Below are 22,952 nucleotides of genomic sequence, written 5' to 3'. Positions count from 1 at the left end.
CCCACTGCCCCCTGACAATTTTTTTTTTGCTGGGGAGGAAGGAAGTCGGGTTGGGGGCATGGCCACAGTGGCTTCCAACTAACGGTAGGCAGAGGCTGCCGCAGCAGGGCGGGAAGGGCGTGGCGGCATTTTATTATTTATATACCTTAACTATAGTATATATTTTATATGCGGCCCGAGAAAATTTCTCTACACTCAATGTGGCCCAGAGAAGCCAAAAGGTTGGACACCCATGGTTTAAAGCATCAGATTTATCACAAAGCTAACATTACAGTGGCTTTCACGGGGAGCAGTCCATTAAGTGCCCCTAAATGCCTAGGAGAGCCTATAAGTGGGCTTTAATGATCAAGAGCCCGTTCTGTTGGCTTCAGAGCAGAAGCTTTGACTGGGTCCACTTACTTAACGGGTGGTTGGTAGGCAGCATTAATGGGCTAAAGATTAAATGAATCCCTTAGACTTTTCATTGCTTGCTCTTTTGTTATCTTTCTCCAGTTGATTGGGATCTGGGCTGGTATTGCATCAATTTCTTCTGCAAACTGGTCATTAAATTCTTTTAAGATAAACTTCCAGTAATCAGAGGCATTGATGCCTGGGTCAGATTGAATGACCCAGTCTGGGTAGAACTTACGGTATTCTTTGTAACGCTCAGGGACCCATTGTGTGTACGAATTTCTGAAGCATCCATTTCCTACCACATCGGTGGAGCATATGGAGTTACATAGGACATTTGTTGCAAGGTCTTTGTATCCTGCAAGCCCCTGAGGTCGGTGCACTGATGCAAAATGCTCCGTGTGGTCATGTCCTCCAGCTTCACAAGGGACTTTACAGAATGGACATAGCTTGCCACATCCAAAAATTCTCTTAAACAGCTGATCCCGCGGATTCAGAGTGACCATGGAAAGCACATAGTCAATGTCTAGAGAATTCATCTCTATTAAAATCTCATCCACCTGTTTAGAGAAAGAGGATTGAATGTATTCAGAAAATTGCTGGGCCTTGTCATTGTTCTGGAATAAAATCACGTTCATAGCATTCCTTGGAATGACTAATTCTTTTTGCAAAAGCTTACAAAACATTTTCAAAAAGGAAGAGACATTTGGACTTTCTTGTACGGTTGGATCTTTCAAAGCATTGTTGACCACATGCGTGATTTTATGAATAATTTTTTCATGTAAATTTTTAAGGCTGCCAGGTTTCTCATACTTGTCTACTATATGTGCTTGAAGTATGTTCTTCACAAACACTTCATAATCATTGATATATATCATATATTGGTCAAAGTCGTTTAATTCCAACAAATTTTTAAGCAGTTTGAACTGGAAGAACATCCGACTACTGTATTCCTTGGAGTGTTCGCTGAGCAAAATGTCATCTACAATTTCTCTCCCAAGGTTTTTATAGATAAATTCCACTATCGCTGGTTTCAGGCAAGAATGGCAAAAGTCCTCTGCCCTCTTTTTACATTGATCTTTCTCAAGGAATATATTCCTAAAGGTCGCGAGATACTGAGGTTTTAACTTCTCCAAGCTGATTCTCGGGTCATTTTCTTGAATGAAGTTCTCGTGCATCTTCTGGAACATGGGAGCCGCTCTCCCCAAGACATGAAGTTTCAAGTCTAACTCAAACTTAGGTGATATATGGAGTTTCTGAGCAGCACTTCCTTGGAGTTCTTTGTTTACCATATTTAGGAGTTCTTGGCAATAGGTGTCATGGTAATCCTCTTTTGTGTTCATTTTAGCAATGACGTGCAATTTGTACTTGAGCAGCACTGCATTCACATACTTATTCATTTGAACCTGGCGATTATCAGGATATTTGTTTGAGATTGTTTTAGAGGCTGCGTTGTACCAACTTGCGTCAAAGTGCTCTGGCTGAGCTGCAAAGCATTTCTTTTCATAATCTTTCAAGTTGTGTATATTGTGCAACTTCATAGTCACGGTTCCTACGCTGTGCCTCATGTCCGTTCTAAGTTGGTGTAGGATTTCTTGATCAATGTTGCGTGTATGCAGGCTAATCAGTTTTATTTCCATAAATGTTTCATTCCATATTTTCTCAAACTCTTCATCGTGACTAAGCAAGTCTTCACAGTTTTTGAGGGTTTGATATTTGCTTGCGGCTTTCTTTTCAATAACTTCCATAAATGAATTCTGATATGTTTGAATCACAGCCTTCCCTCTCTGAATTTGGCAATATTCATTTAATCTCTGCTTTACATCATCTTCAAGTTGTTTCCTTAGAGAGCTTACGCTCCTGAAAAATTCTTCTCTGTATCTTTCTAGCAGATGGGCATTTTCAGATCCACCGTCAAAATACCTTTCTAAAGCTTCCCGTATGATGTTCTCCTCTCTCTGTAGTATCTCGTACATATTATTAGTTAGATCTGCGCTTGGCTCATTCTGTGAATTTGGTTGATTCCGGATTATGTTTTCTGTCTCCTGCATCCATTTAAACATGACTTTGCTGAAGTTCCATTTCAGCTCATTATACTTAACGTGTAGTTGATCATAGGCATCTGCCACCAGGCTGTTTCTGAAATTGAAGATAAAGTTTTCATATTGCACGGCCTCCCACAAGCTTCTTATCCATTTAGAAAACTCGCTCCAGCTTTGGGCCTGTCTTTTAGATGTTTTCATGACATGTAGCAGGTATTTTTTAAATTCATAAACCTTTTCACTGTAACCTGTACTTACAGAGGACATTGGTGGAACACCATGCCAGAGACCAGGAATGTACCAGCTATGGTTCTCATGGTCAGCATCCAGAATATCAGAAAAAAACATGACCCCGTTCTTTTTTTCCATCTTTGCTGCAGTCCTTGTCATTTTATCAAGATCCTCCATAATCTTCTTTCTATCTCTTAAGCATTTCTCACTAGCAGCAACATCTGCGACATTCTGATGTAGGAAGTAGTATTTGGGTTTCTTGCCAATAGTATCCATCCTTAGAAATGCATGGACTACAATCTGTAAAATATCCTGCATTTCTGCTGCATGTTCCATGGAAAAGTTTATAATCGTAATGTCACTCAAACCAACCACTAGGGTTGCAAATTCATTGTCACGTTGGTTAGATCCATCCAAGGAAGACATCTCCGGAGCTCTTAAACCTTCTGTGTCAAGTACTAAAATGAAAGAACAGCCTAGCTCCTGCTGAAAGTTCTCTTCAACTTTAAGAAGTGTCATGAAGGCTCCTCTTGTACATCGCCCACTGGCCACTGGGAACTGCAAGCCAAACATGGTATTCAGAAGGGTAGATTTCCCTGTGCTTTGTACCCCCAGGACAGTTATAACTCTAATTCGGCATTGGCCTCCTGTTCTCTTATCTAGCTCACTCAAAACATTTGTTATCCACTCCAGTGGTATACATGAGGCATCTCCATCAATCAGTTCCAGTGGCAAGCCATCCAGTAAAAGCTCTGCCACAATTTCTGGGAGCTTGTTAAATTTCCGTTCCTCATTTTGAATCTTGTTATTTTTCAAAAGATTGCATTCGGCATCATAAAACTGACCCAACTCACGTATGAAGTGCTCGACACCAAGAGAGCTCTTGGACATAATTAGGTCTATCTGTTCAATTTCTGCTATAGCTGAGCTGTCTTTGGCTTTGTACTGGTTCTTTAATTTTAATAGGTTGGTTCTAGCAATTGAATCAAGGAAAATCTTCATCCATTTCATAAAATAGCATCGCTCTAAGCGATTCTTCCCTGATATCGACTCTATGAAGGCAACAATGCCTGCAGATGGAGTATGCCCATACTGCCGTCTAATTAATTCTGTCCTTGTATTTTCAAGTTTTTCCCTGTAGTGTTGGGAATTTTCGTCCCCTTGTCGTCTCATTCTACATATTTCTGTTCTTGTTCTGGCCAGTTCTTTACACAGATCCCCCTGTAGCTTCATTGTTTCTTCTTTATACCCTGCTACGTCATAAATTCTTTTAGTTATTTTTAATGCTTTCTCTTTGGCTGACTGACATTCTTTGGAGAGCTCATCTACATGGATTCCAAGTTCACAAGCGGTCTCTGCCATCTTCTCCAAGGTGACCTGCATGGTGGGCTTGTCAATGACCTCTTTCATTATGTTCTGTATGCGTCTAACCAAATCTGCATCATTCTTATTCTTCTTTTCTATTAAATGCCTGGCATCCATTTTTAATGCTGACTTCAATAACTGTAACATACAGTCATTTATTTCCAGGTTTTGGGAAACAAAAAAATATTTTGTGTTGGCACCTCCGAGCTTGGACAACTGCGTGAACTCCATCTCACTAACACTGTCTGCAAATATAAAAACTGCAGACGATATCTGGGTTAGGAAGCTGAACTGTGTCCAATAAGAAGAGATTTTGCCATGTAGGTTTGTAACTGCAATGGGCTCTGGAAAAATGTCTGAGTTTCTTTGACCAACAGGCAAATACCAAGACATTTCTACTAAGCCATTGGAGAGTTTTTTTTTAACGTATCCACCTTCCATGTCCCGGTGTATGAAGAAATTATGATACTGCTGGGGTGGTGTTAGAATTTGGTTCAGGATGGCAGATTTGGATAAACTGCAATTTTCCAGCCTCACAAAAGAAAAAAATGGCATCTGGATATTCACCACATTGTCTTCCCTAAATCCATTCATATCTTCTAGTGAATGGGGTTTCCATTTTTTAACAATGTCCCTCAATGCCCATAACATGAAGGTGCATTCCGAACCTTTACAAGCTGGGAGAAGCAGTGGTACAGCAAACTGACACATAGACAGTTTTGTCACAATCTCCTGTTGTAAAAAGCTGTCTGAGCAATGCAGAAGAATGCAAAGGACATCTAGGGGATGGACATCTCCCGAATGGTCTAGGTCTGTACTTTCAGATGATGGATTTGTAAAGTCTATGCTCAGATCCACTTCTGATTCCTCTATATGTACTCTCCGCGCATTCACATCTAGCGACATAAGCTTTCTTAAGAAATACCATGGAGACTCTTTTTTAGAACGAAGTTCGATGTTTTCCAGACACTCACATCCGATTGTTAGAATTTTACTGACAGTCATCTTCGACTTCTTGTACTTTTCCATTCCCAACCAGCAGAGAATCTTATCAAAAATTCCATTAGTGTCTGGAGGATCTGGAAAAAGAAGAAATAATTATTATTAGATGCCTAACCAATTGACCTCTGGAATATTTACCCTCCCTTTATCACCAGGCCATTTTTTGCGATTCGGCACTGTGTTATTTTAACTGACAATTGCGCAGTCATGCAAAGCTGTAACCAAATAAAACGTATGCCTTTTTTTTTCCTACAAAGAGAGCTTTCTTTTGGAGGTATTTGATCATCTCTGCATTTTTTTATTGTTTGCGCTATAAAAAAAAAAAAAAAAAACACAGCAATTTGGAAAAAACAAAATACCCTGTAAAAAAATGTAAAAAATCTAATTTCTTCAAAAATTTGGGCCAATATGTATTTTTCAACATATTTTTGGTAAAAATAAAAACCCCAATAAGAATGTATTGATTGGTTTTTGCAAAAGTTATAGTTTTATTTAATAATATTTTTCTTTTTACTATTAATGGCGGCGATCAGCAATTTATAGCGGGAGTGTGATATTGCGGCAGACATTTGGACAATAACTGACACTTTTGACACTTTTTGGGGACCAGTGACACGAATACAGTGATCAGTGCTAAAAAAATATGCACTGTCACTGTAATAATGACACTAGCTGGGAAGGGGTTAACAACAGGGGGAAATCAAAGGGGTAACTGTGTACCTAACCAGTGTTTTTCTAAATGGTGGGAGGTGCTTTTACTAGGGAAAGACATGGATCCTAGTCCCTGCTTTGCAGAGACACAGAGTCCATGCCTTCCCTCCTGTGGAACAGCGATCTGCCTTGTTTACATTGGCAGATTACTGTTCTGCCTCTCTACCTTGCGGCATTGCTGCGTGCTCACTCTCAAGCCGCTGCTCTATGTGTCCTTAAGACACATAGAACCACGGCTCGCCCCCTCACTGCTCTCTCCTCATTGGCTCACTGGCTGTGATTAAGAGCAGTGAGAGCCAATGGGGTAAGAAGACTTCAACCTTTAGAACCACTTTAACCAATGCTGAGCATTGTACTATAGACTAAGCAACTGATATAAGCAAATATATAGCAATATTTCTCTACAGCAACAGAGCAACTGAAAAAGAGAAAAAAATTGGTGAGTTTTGCAATTTTTTTTATGTCACCTTCGAACAGGGGCTTTTCAAACACTTTTTTATTTTTTTTTAAATACACTTTTCAAATTTTTTATGCAAAAAAGCACAATACATAACCGATTTTTTTGTAAAATATAAAAAATGATGTCACGCCGAGTAAATAGATACCAAACATGTCATGTTTAAAATTGCGCACACCCGCACAACAGTGACAAATAAAGTATATTTTACTATCCATAGGCAAGGACTTAAAAGTCTTTTCAGGTTACTGCTTTAGATTTACAGAGGAGGTCTAGTGCTAGAATTACTGCCCATGATCCCACATTTGCTGCGATACCCCACATGTGTTGGACGATCGCGGTTTGCGCGTGTGTGAGACCGACGCATGCTTTTGCCTTTCTGCGCTAGCACAGGGGGCGGGAGCATGTTAAAAAAAATTTTTAAATATTCATTTATCTATGTATTTATTTTTTACACTGTTGCTTAAAAAAAACATTTTTTATTACTTTTATTGCTGTCACAAGGAATGTAAACATCCTTGTGACAGCAGTAGGCATGTGACAGGTACTCCTTATGGATGGATCTGGGGTCTATAAGACCCCAAATCCCTCCTTTGCATTTTTTAAGGCATTCAAAACACCAAGATCTGTGTTTTTGAATACTTTCAATTTTCAAAAAATGGCGCTGTTAAGATACTGGTAACCCGGAAGTGATGTCACATAGTTACATAGTTAGTCAGGTTGAAAAAAGACACAAGCCCATCTGGTTCAACCAAAAAAAAAAACAGTATTGAAAACTCAACCATACAATCCCATATACACAATCCTATACCTGCAGTTGATCCAGAGGAAGTAGAAAAAACCCAGCAAAGCATGATCCAATTTGCTACAGCAGGGAAAAAAATTCCTTCCTGATCCCCTGAGAGGCAATCAGATATTCCCTGGATCAACTTTACCTAAAAAAAATGTTAGTACCCACTTACTGTATATTAAGTACACCCAGAAAATAATCCAGACCTTTTTTAAAGCAATCTAGTGAAATAGCCAGAACCATCTCTGGAGGGAGTCTATTCCACATTTTCACAGCTCTTAACGGTGAAGAAACCTTTTCCGTATTTGGAGACAAAATCTGTTTTCCTCTAGACGTAAAGAGTGCCCCCTTTTCCTCTGTGTTGACCTTAAAGTGAACAACTCAACAACAAGTTCACTATATGAACCCCTTATGTATTTATATATGTTGATCATATCCCCCCTATCTCCTCTTCTCAAGAGAGAATCAATTCAGTTCCTCTAATCTTTTCACATAGCTGAGCTCCCCCATGCCTCTTATCAGTTTGGTTGCCCTTCTCTACACTTTCTCCAGTTCCCCGATATCCTTTTTAAGAACTGCTGTCCAAAACTGAACTGCATATTCCAGATGAGGTCTTACTAATGATCTGTACAGGGGCAAAATTATATCTCTCTCTCTGGAGTCCATTCCTCTGTTAATACAAGAAAGGACTTTGCTTGCTTTGGAAACAGCAGCTTGGCATTGCATGCTATTATTAAGCTTATGATCTACCAGAACACCCAGATCCTTCTCCGCTATGGATTCCCCCAGTTCTACTCCCCCTAGTATGTATAATGCATGCATATTCTTAGCTCCTAAGTGCATAACTTTACATTTATCAACATTAAACCTCATTTGCCACATAGTTGCCAATGAAACAGTGCATTGAGGTCAGCTTGTAAGTTGGAGATATCCTGTAAAGAAGTTATTCCACTGCAAAATTGGTGTCATCTGCAAAGACTGAAATTGTACTTTTAATCCCAGACCCCTATCATTTATAAAGATATTAAAAAGTAAGGGTCCCAACACTGAACCTTGGGGTACACCACTGATAATCTTAGACCATTCAGAGTAAGAATCATTAACCACTACTCTCTGAATTCTATCTTTTAGCCAATTTTCTATCCAATTACAAACCAATCTTTCCAAGCCAGTAGACTTTACCTTACACATTAGCCATGTGTGGGGAACTGTGTCAAACACTCTTGGAAAATCCAAGTATACTACATCCACAGCCACCCCTCTGTCCAAGGTTTTACTTACCTCCTCATAAAAAGAAATCAGTAATGAATGTAATTTCATTGCTTCCGGGTTACCATAGCGGTGGCCCAATCAATGTAGATCCCGGCTTTCTTCGGGTCTCTGAATACCCTGCAGACGTGCCAGCGGTGGGACGGTAGTGCCTGAGCGAGCCGTGGAAGGCAACGGGATGGGGGGAGTCCCCCCTGCTGCTTGTAATAACAACCGTGCAGCTGATTAGCTGCTCCGGTTGTTATTACAAGGGAGCCAACCCTTGGCTCTAAAAAATGGTACCGTAGGTGCAGACATCATCCTGGTACAACCACTTCAAGTCAAATGACGTACCAGGTATGTGATTTGGTGGCAAGTAGTAAAGTGATTGTAAACGTTCAGATTAAAAAAAATGAACAATCATGTTATAACTTACCTGCTCTGTGCAACAGTTTTGCACAGAGTAGCCCTGATGCTCTTCTTCTTGGGTCCCCCACCAGTTTTCCTGGCTCCTCCTCACCGCCGAATGCCCCCATAGCAAGCTGCTTGCTATGGGGGCACTTGTGTGTGCTCACTCGCGAGCTGGCTCAGCTCCACCCCCCCCCTCCATTGGTTGTGATTGACTGCATCAGGAGCCAATGGCTGCTTTGTCTGAGCCAATAAGGAGAGAGAGAGAGAGAGAGCCTCTGCTCTAGTGCATATTGCTGGATTAAGATCAGCTCAGGTAAGTATAAGGAGGTGCTCGGGCGAAAGCTGCATACTGAAGGTTTTTTTGTAGCACCCTCCTAGGTAGGTGCTAGGTAAAAGCATATATTGCTCCTTCTGCTTATCAGGGGAGCTGATCTATTAGGTTGCCTGTCACATGTTTCCAGGTGTGATTCACTGGGTCTGAGGGAGTGTCCCATACTGGATCCAATGAGGGAGCTCATTTGACAGTGGAGGAAACACAGCCAGTGACATATTAGCTTTTATGGGAGTCCCAGGGGGAGGCATTCTTGCAGTGCATCCTGGGATTGCTCATAAAAGCTGAGGGGACATGTGACAGGGCATCTTTGGCGGGGAGCAGAGTCCCAGGAGGAGGCTGATGGCTGCCTCTCCTCCTGCTGTGTATGAGGAAAGTGGTCTTAGGCGGTCGGCCTAGTGAACCAGGTGTGGAGCTGAGCTTCAGAAGATCCAATGGAGCTGATAGCGGAGCTGCTGGCAGAGTCTCTCGGGAAAAACAGTGTCCGTGAGTACCAGGAGATTTGCCAAAGGGTCTGCCCAGGAAGGGGGACCACTCCAATGAAGTCAGGGGATCAGGGAGCCAGCTCACAGAGAGAGAGTTACAGTAAAGGGGGTGCCGTGTAGAACCCTGAAGAATAGGGATAAAGGGGGTGACAAGTAGGGCCCTGAAGAGCGATTCACAGAGTAATACAGTTCATTAAGTTATCCTTTACTGCAGCGGCAAGGTGAAGCAGTGGCCTTGCCGCACTCAGCTATACTTAGATGTCCCAGCAAATTGTGCATAGTTATTCAAGTTGGAGTATCCCACTCATCCCTTCTCCTATCCAGGTTCTCAAATAAAACCACAAAAATTAAAACTCCTAGACTGTTTCCTGACTGAGCCAAGTACTTTGCACATAATTTATTGTCAAGTTGTTGCTATGGGTAACCCAGGGGAATCCATAACCAGCAGCTCCCACTGGAGTAGTGCTACATTTACATGAATGCAGAGACAACCTTCAGCCTTTAGAACCACTTAATCTGTGTCTTCCTATTTGTTTGCAGTTCAGGTTTAGGACCTCATGCTCACTTGTGGACATACTTTTAGGGCATATTTTGCCAAAAAAAACCCTACATGTCTCATTTGTTCCAATCCACAGCTAGGTGCAAGTTGTAAGGTACAGTTGTTTTGCTCGTGTATCTCTGCAACACTCATCTTCAGCCTGGCACTGACATGGAAGGTAAGGATAAGCTAAGGTTTGAACCCACGGAAACTGTCACACGATACCAGGCCAGTGGCCAAGTTAGCTGCAGTCTTTGAATTCTGCTGAATTTCCAAAGGTACAGGGATGCTGGTGACACCATTGACCCCAATATGGCCACATGGCCATGCATGTTCAGTGAAATTGACCCCTGGATGCTGGCTAGAACTCATGGTACTGCTTAAAGCAGAGTTCCGGGCACAGAATAGTTTTTTTTATTTTAATGTCCCCCAAACAGTGACCCTTACACCACCATATATCCGCTAATCCTGTTTCTTAGACTGGAATAATCTTTTTGCAAGTATGAAATCTTACTTTATAAAATTTTGGACGAGCGCCGCCATCTTTCTTGTGGATCGCCGAGTCCATTGTGGGGAAAGGTCTTCCCTTCTTCCTCATTCGAGTGGGCGTAGGCCTGTGAGTCGAGCGCGAAATCTCACGTATGCCCAGTACTATGCGATCGGCATAGTACTGGTTTCCGTAGGGACGGTGTTGTGACAGAATGCTATACCCCCTCAGATTGCTATACCCTCGTCACTTCCGCCTGGGTGTGCATGCGCACAAGGCATTCTGGAGGTCCGCTGAGAAGAGTTCTTACAGGGGGCGGAAGAGTTCTTACAGGGGGCGGGGTGGGAGGCGGTAGATGCAAATATCATCTAGTTCTTACAGGGGGCGGGGAGGATTAGTAGACATCGAGATCTTACAGGGGGCGGGGCAAGGAGGATTAGGAGACTTGCGGCCGTGTAATAAATGTATTTAAAAGTAGTTCCTTCGGTACCGCTGTATACTAAATAATAAAATAATAATAAATAATGAATATTACTATTAAAAAAAAAAATTATATATACACACATATTCCTTCGGTACTGCATACTAAGTAACAAAATAATAATAATAAAATAATGAATATTAGTATTAAAAAAAATATATATATATACACACATATTCCTTCGGTACTGCATACTAAATAATAAAATAATAATAATAAGATCTCGATGTCTACTAATCCTCCCCGCCCCTGTAAGAACTAGATGATATTTGCATCTACCGCCTCCCGCCCCGCCCCCTGTAAGAACTCTTCCGCCCCCTGTAAGAACTCTTCTCAGCGGACCTCCAGAATGCCTTGTGCGCATGCGCACCCAGGCGGAAGTGACGAGGGTATAGCAATCTGAGGGGGTACCGGCAATGTTAGAGGAAATCGCGCGATAAGAGCGGCCGGCCGCCTACGTGACTGCACAGTGCATCTTGGGAGCGCCGAGTAAGAGCTCCCAGGACGCATTGCGGGACCGGAAGTGACGGGGAGAGCCGCGGCTCTGGAGGGAGGAAGTCGATGGAAAGGTGAGTATATAATGCTCTCTAAACAGGTAAGGGGAAAAAAAAAAAACGGGAATATCCAATTCAGGCTCAGCAAAGGGTAAGGAGGACCATGCAGTGAATTATACAAAAACGATTCTGTGCCCAGAACTCCGCTTTAACTGATCAAACTTATTATATGCGCCCATTCATTGCAGGAGCAACAACTGTGCAGTGCAGATGCTGGATGACATGACCAGCCAGAAGACTGCTAGATTTACTCTATGTATTATTTTATTTGAAAAAACAAACGGATGCAATGTTTACATGATAAATATTTATAGTCATTAAAAAGCCAGAGGTTCACATTTCTTACCCATGTCATGAGGATCTGCCATCTTTGCCGACTCTATGGGAGTGTTCCCCCCGGTGATCACACCAGGACAGGAGACTCTCTGTGATGGCTGCCTTCTGAGCCTTGGTTCCCTTGGCCTTGGTTCCCTAGGAGGGGTCAGAGATTTTTTCGGTTTTGGTGGAACACAAGGGCGAATATTCACGGGGGCTGACCCTAAGTAAAAAAAAAAAAAAAAAGTCATCAGATTTGATTTTCTATAGACAGTCCATTTATTATATTACCAACTTTTTTTTTTCATTATTTGCAAAGTGTAAAACAGAACTGTTTTAAATTCTTTTTGAAAAATGTAAAATTGCATATACACGTATAATGTATATATCTATACAGCAATTTGTAATTATAAAGTCATTGTAATATACTATATATATATATATATATATATATATATATATATATATATATATATATATACAGTGCATTGCGAAAGTATTCGGCCCCCTTGAACTTTTCGACCTTTTGCCACATTTCAGGCTTCAAACATAAAGATATAAAGCTAATTTTTTTTGAAGAATCAACAACAAGTGGGACACAATCATGAAGTGGAACGAAATTTATTGGATATTTCAAACTTTTTTAACAAATAAAAAACTGAAAAATTGGGCGTGCAAAATTATTCAGCCCCCTTAAGTTAATACTTTGTAGCATCTACTTTTGCTGCGATTACAGCTGTAAGTCGCTTGGGGTATGTCGCTATCGGTTTTGCACATCAGGAGACTGAAATTTTTGCCCATTCCTCCTTGCAAAACAGCTCGAGCTCAGTGAGGTTGGATGGAGAGCGTTTGTGAACAGCAGTTTTAAGTTATTTCCACAGATTCGCGATTGGATTCAGGTCTGGACTTTGACTTGGCCATTCAAACACATGTTTATTTGTGAACCATTCCATTGTAGATTTTGCTTTATGTTTTGGATCATTGTCTTGTTGGAAGACAAATCTCCGTCCCAGTCTCAGGTCTTTTGCAGACTCCATCAGGTTTTCTTCCAGAATGGTCCTGTATTTGGCTCCATCCATCTTCCCATCAATTTTAACCATCTTCCCTGTCCCTGCTGAAGAAAAGAAGGTCCAAACCATGATGCTGCCACCACCATTGCTCCATCATTCATCTGAAACTTTGAATGACGCCAAACGAAATTCCTCCCTAACTGGCCACCATTTTGGGAAGGCAGCCATCTTAAGGACTCTGGTAACGACCATTTTAAGCTAGCAGCCATCTTAAGTGTGGTAAATATACCTTGCTGTTATTTGATATTATTTATTATCATTTATTTCCTTCCTTACATGTTTTACATTTCATGCTAAAGGGTAACGAGATTACAGTCCCAGCCGTATTCACCATATGTAGATTTTTCTTTAAAAACTGATTTTTGTTTTTATACATTTTTATTAATATCAGATTTAGCGCATATTGGTGTATTAGTCTCTCGTTTTGCATGGCCTATTCTCGCTCCATCTGCAGTGGAGTGACTGTCGGCTTCGCAATTCGCAGACAATTGTGGTCGGATTATATAGCACACTTAAATATGGTTTATGCTACTACATCTGGGAAAACGTAATCTTGCTTTATTTTTACTTTCATCATTGAGCTAAATATCACATTGCATTTATCGTTTTAAGTTTGTGTTTTATGTAAAGTTATCTTTTTGTGTCATCTCAAGTCTGATCATTTATTGTGAATACATGTCTTGTTAATAAATATTCTTATATATTCCATACTGTAGACTGTTTTCACTAAGATTGGTATATGCTTTTAAAAATAAATTTATTGATTAAAAAGAATTCGCTACATATTGATTTGTGGAAATAAGTTGAGATTCTCCTACCTTACAGATCTTTGCTTATTGACATATGTAGACACTGTTATATTCAGAGCAGTATAAATATTCTGACATAATGGAGGCCCCAGCAAGATATCATTAATTTCTAACATATGCCAATCATAATTTTGATCATGGTGACATAATTAATAACTTTGCAAAAAAAAAAAAAAAAATTTTAAATTTTTTTTTTTATTAATTGTGAATTTGATAGAAACGCCCTAAAAATGTCTACAGAAGGTAAGGTTCACGTTGCCAACTCTGGCAAGGTGTCAGTCCCTAGTGGTAATACCACAGCCTAAGTAGATTCGGCACAGATCTAGAATATGTGGAAACACCTCTCTGAGTCTGAAAAGGTGAAATATGTAAAGGCTGGTTGGAGTCATATCAAATTCCTCAGAAGTCGGGCCAAATATGGGCACCTGACATGGGTAGAGGAAAACCTGATGTATGAACTCACCAATAGCTTCTCTAACACCAAAGACGCCAGGAAGCGTGATCACATACTTTTAGAGTCATGGTCAATCTTATTGTAGCTCTGTGAGGAACTGAACCAGAAGGCTCAGCAGAAAAGGAATTTAGTAAAGTTCCAATGTCCACTCCAAATAAATGAGAGTGAGATAAGGAACCTCCTTGAGCAGGTGAAAGTGACCTCTATTGGGACACATCAGTTAAGAGAATGTAGCGAGAAACTGCAGAATTAAGTAGAACTGTGGCAGAAGTCTTATCAAGAAAGCTTTAATGAAAGCAACCATTTGAAAGAGAAATGTAAACGATTAATGCAAGAATTAGGAAGTTTTGAGCAAGGAAAAATGTTTTCTAGCAAAAGTTGCCAAGTAACCAGCAGTGAAAAATGTAGTTGCCGAGTAACCAGCAGTGGAAAAAAAAGTGTAACAGTTCAAATCAGGACAGGAACTCATCAGTAAATAAATAGGAGAGTTCCAAAAGGCTATGGTGTCCATGCAAAAGGGTAATGCTTATCAGTCCTGCATTAAAATGAAATAATTAATCATAGACCCAGATATGATTCCCAGTCTGATGGTTATGACCCAGGCAAGGGGGGGAGTCAGGCAGAGAGTCCACATCCTACCCCAGTCATCTTCTAAACATAGGAGGGCAGAAATTGGGCAGCCATGCATAAATAGGTATGAGTCATATCAAGGTCACCGCAAAAAGATGAGCACCCCTAAAAAGATACCGAACACCTCCAGAATTATACGTTTTTAAAAAGAGTACTGTCCCTATTTTTGTTAAGAAAGGGTCATTAGACATTACTGATCATCTTAAGGCCTATGAAAACACCCTTTCTATATTGGGCCTGTGGGATGTAATTTAAAATTTGGCCCATACAATAACCTTAACGCTGCTAGAGCTGCTATCTCCAACCAAAAATGTACACAGCACCAAAGCCCCACTGAATTTTTGGCTGTACTTAAAAGTGCCTACCACTTACCAATGAAGGAGCCTGAGTACAACCACCCAGAACTTAAATACCTGTGCTTTGAGGCATTGCCTACGTACATAATAATAGGTTTGGCAAAGGACTACAAGTTGGGGTGTTCACTGTAATGGTTGGTAAAAGAGAGCGACAATTTGTACTCCATCCAACAGACCGGTGAATACAAAGGAAGGCATGAGCCTGTCACCAAAATTGTGGCAGAAACGCATCTTTCTTCTCAACACTCACACTGAAAAAAAAAAAAAAAGGAGCAAGATTTTATACCGGATACCTCAAGAAGGACACTGGACCTCCCACCAATTAGGAGGGGGTAACAGAGGCCACTTCAGGATTTCACTCCAAGGGGACAGGGCCCAAGGTTTAAAAGAATCTCTAGGGAGTATCCCCAAAGAGCCCAATTTACCCCTGAGGATGGAAACCCTCGCCATGCCCAATATCCTCAATAAGAGGGGGACACCCACAAATAAATAGGGATTTGCCCCATCTTAGGGTTCCCCAAAATCCTCAGGAAGATCGAGAGACATTAAGCCCCAGACTCCACGCCAGAACCGAGCAAGTGGTTCTGATGGGGATCTGTCCAATCTGACTGAGCCCGAGAGACATAGGCAGTGCAGTAGGCAGAGCCAACAATCCAATTCTGAAGAGGTTTTCAGCAGAGTAGATGCCAAGTTGGATCAGATGATCACTTGGTTCACTCAGGGCACTGCAGCCCAGAACCAAAATAATTCCTCTTTAGGAACAAATCCTGTGGCCAGCCAAGGGCCACAAAATCCTTAAATGCCCAAATGGCCAGGAATCAGAGGGATACACTGAATGGAGGCATAGGAGGCAGAGGTTCTAACACCATTTTATCCCCAGGTCACAGTATTGAGGATCCTGAAATCCCTGCCAGGGGATCTTGGTTGTTAGATACTAACTACCCTCCTATTTTTCAGTGGTCACTTCATCCCTCTGACTCAAACAGGTCGCTCAAAGCGGGCATATTTAGAAAAAATCACCAATGACGGTGATACCAAGGAGGATCATACCCTAATGACGTAATGAAGTCAAGAGGTTAAAGGTTGTATACGGTAACCAAGAAGGAATCCTCAATGTCAGGTAGTTTTGTTGCCTACAAAATATTGCATTGATGCCCCAAAGGGGGAGATATTATATTTTTCCTCCCAAGCAATAGGTAAATTCTAACAAAATATTGTATTACTGTACAATTGTTCAATGTGTGGTATCCATGGCGATGAATACATCCCCATGTTAATGAGCCCCAGAAGTCAGTCTTCCTAGGAAAGGTTGCATATATAGTCTCACCTTCCTTGGTGGTCAGATAAAGACTGATCACACGGTGGACTAAAGGAGGACTCTGAGAAATTTTAGGATACCAACCTCACATTGAAATGTCAATTGATAAGAATATATATATTCATACTGTATGTTCCATCCAATAGGAGGAGATTAACCTTCCATTCCAGGTCGTTGATTGGTACAGACGATGATGTTTACCATAAACGCGGCGATCGGATGGGTCATATTACTCCTTGGAGCCCAGCTCAGAACGGAACCCCTCATTAAATCGGGTCCTTCTTTAGGACTCATGCTGCGAGACGCCCTAGATTCTTGTTGATGGAGAGGAAGATTTGTTTTAAGAGATCTTTGTGGATTTGATCCGAGGATATCCACTGAGAGAAATCGCACTACCTCCTGTTGTCAGTTGAAGGAGATATGAGAATGGTGCATTGCATATGTGAGCAAAACTCAGTCTAGAAGTATGACACTCTAGATTATGCTGAGTCCATTCATTATCCAACCAACGTTCAAAGAGATTTCTTGGATTCCTGATTATCAACATTGTTTTACTGCGTTTTGAATGGTATTTGCCAATACCATCGCAGTAGTTAATTTCTGTATCTATCAAAACTTTGCAAGCTGAAGATGGAGATTTCAAGGAAAATTTTAGTTTCTTTACTAGGAGATCGAAATTCAAAAGACTTATGAGGAACAGTTGTGACATAGCTAACAATAGCAAAGTCGCTACGAACTTACACTTGGAACTGCTTTTTCATTTCTCCGCCTTGCTTAAAAGTTATTATGAACAATCCCCAATATGAACTACTCTCTTATAAAAAGAGGACAAGACATTCTTTTTCTTTTCTTTCTCCTGAGCTTCTTCCCAGATATTTCTAAGGTTGTCCACCTGAATACTGGGAAGAAGGGGGGGGGATATGTCAGGATTATTGGGGGAGATTAAATAAAAGAAAAATGGAAATATGTCATATTCTGTTTTATATAGAAATTTTGAGCAGTGGCGTCCATGTTGTAGAAGGTCACTGAAAGTTCAAATCTCCTTCTAAGCAATATGCCTATTCAGGAGATTCTTAAAAGGTTTACACAGACATGCTGTTAAATAAATAGATAGCCTGTTGACTTTCTTTAGATAAAGTCTAGCTGACGCTATACCAAAGTAATCTTATATGTGTGTGGGACCATAAAACACCGGTCAAGTATTCTGTGTTTAAACTCATTTAGAAATAAGATTTACAGATACATTATAAGTCTATATAAAAGAATATTAAGAATTAAGTATATATATATGAATAACATACATAGATATGTAGGAAAACTTTATATATCATAGGTGTCATTCTTGCTAAATTCTAGCTTTAACTGATATTGATGACTGATCACTGCATGTCAAGAAAGGCTTCAGTAAACCTTTGTAAATTGTAAGAGTGGTCATAAAACTTTTCTGACCTTGCCAGAAGTCTAGTCTAGAAGGTCTGGGATTATAGGCTCTTTGTCAATATAAGGTTTATTTGTTATATTGCTATATACTGAATCTAAGAGCAATACAATACTGCCATCTTTGGTGACTGATACTAAGTGAAGTCTTTGGGTTTAGACAGTCATTTCCAATATATATAAATATATATTAATAATAGATTCTTTTTAAATGGTGTTACCAGATTCAATCCTTACTTAGATACATGATGGATATATTAGATGGATATGTGTATTATGAGAGTATGGACAAGTTTTTATGATTATTACTCTTAACTATAAAGAAATCATCATTTAATTTTAATATCCAAAATAATGGAGGCGTGACAATGACCTCATCAGTTAATGAATAAGATGTCCCAACCAATGGGGATAAAGTTCATCCTTCTGGGTTTGACTTATGGTAATTTTACAGCCCTTTTGTTCAATACAATATAAAAAGGGAAACCCAGATGTGAGAGACACATTACGACAACACTCATTACACTTACAACATACACGCTACTCACATCCATACATATACTCATCTATACATACTCCATTTTGCTCCATCGTTCATCTGAAACTTTGAAAGGACGCCAAACTAAACTCCTCCCTAACTGGCCACCATTTTGGTAAGGCAGCCATCTTAAGGACTCTGGTAACGACCATTTTAAGCTAGCAGCCATCTTAAGTGTTGTAAATATACCTTGCTGTTATTTGATATTATTTACTATCATTTATTTCCTTCCTTACATGTTTTACATTTCATGCTAAAGGGTAACGAGATTACAGTCCCAGCCGTATTAACCATATGTAGATTTTTCTTTTAAAAACTGATTTTTGTTTTTATACATTTTTATTAATATCAGATTTAGCGCATATTGGCGTATTAGTCTCTCGTTTTGCATGGCCTATTCTTTCTCGCTCCATCTGCAGTGGAGTGACTGTCGGCTGCGCAATTCGCAGACAATTGTGGTCTGATTATATAGCACACTTAAATATGGTTTATGCTACTACATCTGGGAAAACATAATCTTGCTTTATTTTTACTTTCATCATTAAGCTAAATATCACATTGCATTTATCGTTTTAAGTTTGTATTTTATGTAAAGTTATTTCTTTGTGTTACCTCAAGTCTGATCATTTATTGTGAATACATGTCTTGTGAATAAATATTTTTATATATTCCATACTGTAGACTGTTTTCACCAAGATTGCTTTTAAAAAAATTAATCGATTAAAAAGAATTCGCTACATATTGATTTGTGAAAATAAGTGGAGATTCTCCTATCTTACAGATCTTTGCTTATTGACATAAATAGACACTGTTATATTCAGAGCAGTATAAATGTTCTGACAAGGGGCAGGGCCTTAAAGGGGGCAAATCCTTCTTAAAGTGGTTAAATCAACCGAATTTAAAGAAACCAAATAACTACATTAACGAATCTGAACAAAACTAAACAAATTTTTTTCATCATGCACATGTCTATGTATTGCAATTGTACTTTATACTGTAGCGATGAGTAAACTATTGTCGCTATATACATCCTGTATAATAGTAATATTATATTAATAATCATCATCACAAACAATATAATAATCAGCTAGCAACATCTGTGTCCAATCGGGAAGATTTCACTTCACTTCCTGTCCCAGAGCCAAAACAGGAAGTGAGAGGAAAGCCACCAGAACTAATGTCCTTATTGGAAGAATTCCCCTCTAGTCCTGTCATAGTGACAACACAAAAGTTGGGATTTTCTTTTGCTTTCACTTTCAATGATAATGGTAAACAGGACAAATAGAGAAGGTGAATCTCTTTAATGGGGGCACAGACAGGAAGAAAAAACTCACAGGGGTTCAAATCCCTATCCACTCTATCCAAAATTGAAAAAAGTTTTGCCTTTAGTTATACTTTAATTGCCCGGTTTCTGTTTAAAGAAACATTGCCCATTGCTAAGCAAATCCACCTGAAGCATCTTTACATTGAAACACTTCTGTCAGATGTCTGCTCCCCCTGCCCCATTCTGTGATTCCTCCCACCAGCCCCTACGTCACTGCGGGACACGGAAGAAACCAAAGATTTCAGCAGGGGACACAGCCACCAGGCACAACTGGAGGTGTTTTAATTGTAAAGCTGGTTCAGAAGCAGGGCTTTTTGTCAGCGGGAACGCAGGGGAACGCAGTCCTGACACCTCTGCATGTATGTAATGGCAAGGCTTGCTGGGATATGCTGGAGAATCTATTGATGCTACCTGCTGGGGTATTTATGGTCACTAGAAGGGGTCTATAGTTGGGAGGGTCTGTAGCTGCTGGTGGGGCATCTATTGTTGCTGGGGGGGTCTACTGTTGAGTTAGGTGTCTATATTTGCTGGAGGGATCTACTGTTGAGGGAGATGTCTATAGTCTATAGTTGTTGGGGGGATCTACTATTGAGGGAGATGTCTATACTCTATAGTTGCTGAGGATCTACTGTTGAGGGAGGTGTCTATAGTGGCTGGGGGAACCTACAATTGAGGGAGATGTCTATAGTTGCTAGGGGGATCTACTGTTGAGGGAGATGTCTATAGTCTATAGTTGTTGGGGGGGACCTACCATTGAGGGAGGTGTCTATAGTTGCTAGGGGGGTCCACTGTTGAGAGAGATGTCTATAATTGCTGGGGGGATCCACTGTTGAGGGAGGGGGTCTATTGTTGCTGGGGGAATTCTACTGTTGAGTGAGGGTTCTATTGTTGCTGCCTGCTGAAGGGTCTATTGATTTTGGCTGTTAGGAGATACATTTTATGCTGGAGGGGGTCTATAGTTGCTAAAGTGTATCTATTATTTTGGTTGGGACATTTATTGTTGCTGGGGATCTATTGTTGAGGGAGATGTCTATAGTCTATAGTTTCTGGGGGGATCTACTGTTGAGGGAGATGTATATAGTCTATAGTCATCTAGCAACATCTGTGTCCAATTGGGGAGATTTCCCTTCACTTCCTGTCCCAGAGCCAAAACAGGAAGGGAGGGGGTCTGTTGTTGCTGGGGGGGGGGTTTCCACTGTTGAGTGAAGGTTCTATTGTTGCTTGCTGCTGAAGGGTCTATTGATTTTGGCTGCTAGTAGATACATGTTTTCCTGGAGGGGGTCTATAGTTGCTAAAGTGTATCTATTGTTTTGGTTGGGACATTTATTGTTGCTGGGAGATCTATGATGAGGGAGATGTCTATAGTCAATAGTTGCTGGGGGGATCTACTGTTGAGGGAGATGTCTATAGTTGTTGGGGTGATCTACTGTTGAGGGAGATGTCTATACTCTATAGTTGCTGAGGATCTACTGTTGAGGGAGGTGTCCATGATGGCTGGGGGGGAACCTACAATTAAGGGGGATGTCTATAGTTGCTAGGGGGGATCTACTGTTGAGGGAGATGTCTATAGTCTATAGTTGTTGGAGGGATCTACTGTTGAGGGAGCTGTCTACACTCTATAGTTGCTGAGGATCTACTGTTGATGGAGGTGTCCATAATGGCTGGGAGGAACCTACAATTAAGGGGGATGTCTATAGTTGCTAGGGGGGGGATCTACTGTTGAGGGAGATGTCTATAGTCTATAGTTGTTGGAGGGATCTACTGTTGAGGGAGGTGTCCATAGTGGCTGGGGGGAACCTACAATTAAGCGGGTGTCTATAGTTGCTAGGGGGGATCTACTGTTGAGGGAGATGTCTATATTCTATAGTTGCTTGGGGGGACCTACCATTGAGGGAGGTGTCTATAGTTGCTAGGGGGGATCCAGTGTTGAGTGAGATGTCTATAGTCTATAATTGCTGGGGGGAATCTAGTGTTGAGGGAGGGGGTCTATTGTTGCTGGGGGGGAGTTCCACTGTTGAGTGAGGGTTCTATTGTTGCTGGCTGCTGAAGGGTCTGTTAATTTTGGCTGCTAGGAGATACATTTTTTTGCTGGAGGGGGTCTATAGTTGCTAAAGTGGATCTATTGTTTTAGTGGGGACATTTATTGTTGCTGGGGGATCTATTGTTGGTAATTGCTGTAGGTATTTCTTTTAATGCTTTTCTTGTTATAATTAACACATTTCATACAAATTACTTAGCACCAAAAGAAATGATACTTGGTTCTTTATTTACTAAAAGGGGTGGTAGTGGGAGGTGGCTAGGGGGTGGTACCAAGGGACCTGTTTAAAGGTGAGTAGGGGCGGAGACAAGGGGTGACTCGAAAGGAGGGGAGTACCTGCACCTATTCTCTGAGAAAAAAAAGCTCTGTTCAGAAGATTTATTGATCAATATGTAAAGATTCTATGAACAGGGACCGGTATGTGTATTCTTTTACAGAAGTTTTTTGATTGATTGATTGGTTGATTGGTTTTTCCGGCTCAGTTGCTTTAACTTTTTTTGGAGCTGCAAGTCATTTACCTGGGAACAGGTCAGACAATGCTGGGAAGGTGGTTGAGAGCTCCTGCAAATGGTTGACTAGCTTTTCACAAGTCGCCTCCCCTTCCTTCACTCGGCCATTCAAGAATCTTTCAAGCTTCTCCTGGTAAGTCTTTGCTTCCAGCACATGGAAACGTTCTCTGGAGCCCACGTGACACCGAAGGTTGAGGTTACTAAGGAGATCCTCCAGGTCTTCTTCAGGCAAGTCTGGTATTTTCTTCCTGAATCCATTGATAATCTGCGAAGTGTCTTTGGCCATTATGGAACACTAGAAAGTTAAACAAAACTTGGTTATCTATAGGACTGACTAATCTGTAGAACCAACAATAATACTTGGGGGTCGTTTCGTAAAAAAATAAAAAAATTCTGTGTAAATACCTCAGCATTCACATAGACGTCATAATTAAAAACCCCGTATTGTGTCTAATATGTGTATGCTCGGCATCGCCATCTAGTGGCCATATTATGTTATTTTATTGATTGCAGTATTTCTGTATTTCAGAAATACTGCATTATGGCCACTAGGATGAGCTGTTGATCAAAGGAAATGCACATATTAGACACAATACAAGATTTATTTGGGACAACTGTCAAGCTGGGGAGC

The 22,952-nt window shown here is 40.6% G+C and overlaps 1 protein-coding gene across 1 annotated transcript; it reads right to left on the bottom strand.

The window, feature by feature from the left end:
• Positions 1-431: 431 nt before the first annotated feature.
• On the bottom strand, positions 432-22,616 carry LOC309558137 (interferon-induced very large GTPase 1-like; the record flags this gene model as incomplete). Its single annotated transcript, XM_082261137.1, has 3 exons — positions 22,331-22,616; positions 11,870-12,061; positions 432-5,107 (listed from the first exon to the last, which is right to left on the bottom strand). Exons 1-3 carry the CDS (start codon positions 22,605-22,607, stop codon positions 432-434), a joined length of 5,145 nt encoding a protein of 1,714 aa, XP_082117263.1. The 5' UTR covers positions 22,608-22,616.
• Positions 22,617-22,952: the final 336 nt, after the last annotated feature.

The sequence above is a fragment of the Pelophylax lessonae genome (assembly GCF_965119305.1).
Source record: "Pelophylax lessonae genome assembly, chromosome: 6".
In the NCBI taxonomy this organism is placed as follows: Eukaryota; Metazoa; Chordata; class Amphibia; order Anura; family Ranidae; genus Pelophylax; species Pelophylax lessonae.
Note: the sequence above shows the minus strand (reverse complement) of the source record. Positions and strands in the feature narration are given on the sequence as shown.